This window comes from Stegastes partitus, unplaced genomic scaffold, assembly GCF_000690725.1.
Source record: "Stegastes partitus isolate 25-593 unplaced genomic scaffold, Stegastes_partitus-1.0.2 Scaffold1774, whole genome shotgun sequence".
Lineage (NCBI taxonomy): Eukaryota > Metazoa > Chordata > Actinopteri > Pomacentridae > Stegastes > Stegastes partitus.
This window is the reverse complement of record NW_007579505.1, coordinates 26975-30868: the sequence shown is the minus strand read 5'-3', so window position 1 is coordinate 30868 and position 3894 is coordinate 26975. Positions and strand designations below refer to the sequence as shown.

Genomic DNA, 3894 nt, shown 5'->3' with positions numbered 1-3894 from the left:
GTTCTCCATGTTCTCCGTGTTCTCCATGTTCTCCATGTTCTCCATGTTCACCGTGTTCTCCATGTTCTCCGTGTTCTCCATGTTCACCGTGTTCACCATGTTCTCCATGTTCTCCATGTTCTCCATGTTCTCCATGTTCTCCGTGTTCACCGTGTTCTCCGTGTTCTCCATGTTCTCCAGGGGATTCGGACGGTCTGTGCCAGCGGCTCTACGCTCCCTGCAAACCCAAAGCTCCTCAGCAGCCGTGGGCTCACGACGAGTGGGAGATCCCCAGAGAGACGCTGAAGATGGTGAAGAAGCTTGGAGCTGGTCAGTTTGGGGAGGTCTGGATGGGTAAGTTCTACCGGTGACCGCAGACGTTCTCTGAGCCCAGACGTCGGAGCGCCTCACATCTGGTCCCTGCTGCAGGTTACTACAAGAACAACCAGAAAGTGGCCATAAAGACCCTGAAGGAGGGAACCATGGAGCCCGAGGCCTTCCTGCAGGAGGCCAACCTCATGAAGCAGCTGCAGCACCAGCGCCTCGTACGGCTTCACGCCGTCGTCACCAAGGAGCCCATCCTCATCGTCACCGAGTTCATGGTCAATGGTAAGAGACGCACAGATACAGAGATACAAAGATACAGAGATACAAAGACACAGAGATACAAAGACACAGAGATACAAGATACAGAGATACAAAGACACAGAGATAAATACAGTTAAAAAACAGTGTAGTTTTGTGGCTGTAAATGAATGACTGTAAATGTTTAATGTGAACATTATTTACACGTCTGTTATTCATGTTCGTCCTGATGTGTAAATTATTGTTTTCTTCTGTGATTTTATTAGATATTATCTGGAATTTACAACAAAACAGGGAGAATGTTTTACAGGTTGTTGTTGTTGTTGTTCAGGGTTTTGAAAACATAAAGTTGTTTATCATTTATCGTAATAAAGCCGCATATGTTTAAACCGTTTTGTAGCCGTTTAGACTTGACATCTGGTGAGTCAGAACAGATCCACTCACAATCAGATCAGTCGGAAACTTTATCTGCTTTTCTGTGTTTTGTATCACCTCAGAAGTGAATATTTATCTCAGCTTTAATATAAAAGTGAGTCAGTGTTTTAATTTTCCATTTCTGTGGTGGGGGCCGTCACACAGGAACAGAACTAATGTTCCAGCTGTGTAGACCCACATGGTGACCTCTTTAACCTCTGAAGACCTGAAGGCCTTTGACTAATATTACCACAGGAGCATTTTATTTATTTCATTTTTAAATGTATTATTTTATTATAGTTATTTTCAAATATATATATATATGTATATTATTTTTTTAAATTTTCTTTATATTCTTTACTTTTTAATCTCTTTGCCATTTCTATATATATTTGAACTGATCAAATAGCAAAGAGATTTGGATGGAAGAGTTTTCTGACCGACTGTATGAAGGAACCAGAGGAACCTCAGGGTATTAATAATATAGATAACATCAGAACCGCCTCCTGGGAGTTAAAAATGGACCACTTCTGCTTTAAACATCTATTTTTACCTTTTAAAGCCTCATAAATGGATTCAGAATCCACACATCAGTGAAGAAGTAGTGACATTCCTACCAGTCGTTTGGAGCAGTGTGTGTTCACCACAAACAGCAGAACATACAGCAGCTGTGTTCTGGTCCGTCTGCTGTCCCCTCCTGTTTGGCATATTTATTATTTACATATTTGTTGTCATGAAGATCCGTATCACTGTGTGTTGAATCCTCCCAGAACCACGAGCTGCCTGATCAGTGCAGGACCAGACATGTATCATGTACTTATATGTGAACGATGCATCAGGAGCTGCAGCTTCACGTGAACGCTAGTGGACTTCAGCTGAACATCTCTAACTCATCTGTTCTCCCACGGCAGGATGTCTGCTGGACTTTCTGAAAACAGACGAAGGAAAGAAGTTGAAGCTGAACAAGCTGATCGACATGTCGGCTCAGGTGAGGACATGTAGGAGCAGAACTAGCAGCAGGAGCAGACGCAGGAGACGCACCAGATGTTGAGCAACGAGTGGTACTGAAGTACACAGCAGGACTCATCATGAGTACAGCGAGTATTTAAACAGTGATCTGGAGGCTGGTGGTAAACAACAATATAAATACATGTCAATAGAAAACAGCCAGAGAGGCATGAACTGCTGTGACTCTGTTCACTGATACATGTAGCATAGAACAGTACTGCAGTAGTAGTACTACTACAGTAGTAGTACGACAGTAGCTGGTAGTAGTACTACAGTGGTAGTGCTGCAGTAGTAGTACTACTACAGTAGTAGTACGACAGTAGCTGGTAGTAGTACTACAGTGGTAGTGCTGCAGTAGCAGTACTACTACAGTAGTAGTACGACAGTAGCTGGTAGTAGTACTGCAGTAGTAGTACTACAGCAGCAGAGTGCTTCTCTTCATGGAAACTGCCAGCAGCTGCTGTGGTTTGTGGTCTTGAGCAGCTCCTCCGCGTCGATCATTAACATCCGGACAGGAAGCTGCAGCGTTTCCATCAGCACGCTGAGCGTCTGAGCGCTGAAAGCTTCAGGACGTCAGAGGTGTGGTTCTAGACCAGGAACTGGTGCTGATCTGCCCAGACTGGTGCAGCTTCACAACGATCCAGGAGAAGCTGCTGAGGTGGAGGAGCCCAAACGTCCTGTTGATTCCTGAGTTGAACACCGAAACCAAAGTCATCTGTGAGAAGAACTCACAGTGACAGACTGCCTCCACGCTCACCTCATCTAATTACTAGAGTTACCTCAACTTTCAGTCAATTAATGCAGACGTTTGAGTTTAAATCCCACAGAATATTAAATGGGTGCAACTTAAACAGCTGATCTGAACAAAGAAATGAGTCAATAAATAACGAGCTGCTCAACTTCCTGTTACCATATTTGGGTTTATTTTTAGATCAGAGCTTCGTTCTGTGACACAAACAGCATCCGGCTGATTAACTGAGAGGATCCTGATCTTCTGCATGTCAGCCATCATTAGAGCTAATTCACCAGCTCTGATTGGATGCTGCAGATTTTAACGAACTCAGAGGAAACACTGGTGCTGCGTTCACTGAACCTCGGACATCAGAGCTTCATAGATAAACAGCAGATCAGACTGATCTTTAAAATAAATGTTATTTGTTCTCTTGTGAACCGTTTTGCTCTCCAAAGGTTCTGTGCAGATAAAGCGAATGTGATCATTATAAGGTTCTTGTGTCTGGGTTCTGATCCAGAAGGCTAGATGTTGGTCCTGAGCCCGTCTGCTCTCTGACAGGTGGCCGAGGGAATGGCCTACATCGAGAAGAAGAACTACATCCACCGAGACCTGCGCGCGGCCAACATCCTGGTCAGCGACACGCTGCACTGCAAGATCGCCGACTTCGGCCTCGCCAGGATCATCGAGTCGGAGTACACGGCTCAGGAAGGTAGAGGTCCAGTCAGAAGGACCGAGTCTGTTTATGAAATGAGACTTCAGTTCCGTCAACATTTCATCGTTGAGCAGCTTTAATAATGAAGAAGGCCGACGCTAGGAACCAAACATTCTGCTCTGTCACTGTTTTCAGTCCTAAAGGGATGAGTTTGAGTCCAAAGGATTCACCAGACAGGAGCGGTGTGCTGTTGCTATGGTAACCAGCAATATGGCCGCCATGACGCCGGTAAAACGGAAAAAACTGACATAAAGTTCAAGAAAATACTCATTAGAGCCATTTTTGTTTATGAGCAGCAGATGTTCTGTCAGAGCGTTACTGTATAAAAACGGTGAGAATGTGGCAGAAAAATCCTTTAAAAAATGTTCATCAACTGTGAAGAAAACAGATGAACTACCTGCAGGATTCAAACACAGGAAACTGTTTTAATGTAGACAATCAATCGTTGTTCATAAAAACACAG

At 44.1% G+C, this 3894-nt stretch overlaps 1 protein-coding gene across 4 annotated transcripts in view; it reads left to right on the top strand.

Annotated features, from left to right (window-relative positions):
* Positions 1-3894, top strand: part of blk (BLK proto-oncogene, Src family tyrosine kinase) — an 11743-nt gene that overhangs the window by 6065 nt on the left and 1784 nt on the right. For all 4 annotated transcript variants that reach the window (XM_008302192.1, XM_008302193.1, XM_008302194.1 and 1 more), the window contains 4 exons: positions 181-333; positions 409-588; positions 1890-1966; positions 3278-3428. In XM_008302192.1, coding sequence (XP_008300414.1) covers positions 181-333; positions 409-588; positions 1890-1966; positions 3278-3428 — 561 coding nt within the window. The remainder of the gene's footprint in view (positions 1-180; positions 334-408; positions 589-1889; positions 1967-3277; positions 3429-3894) is intronic.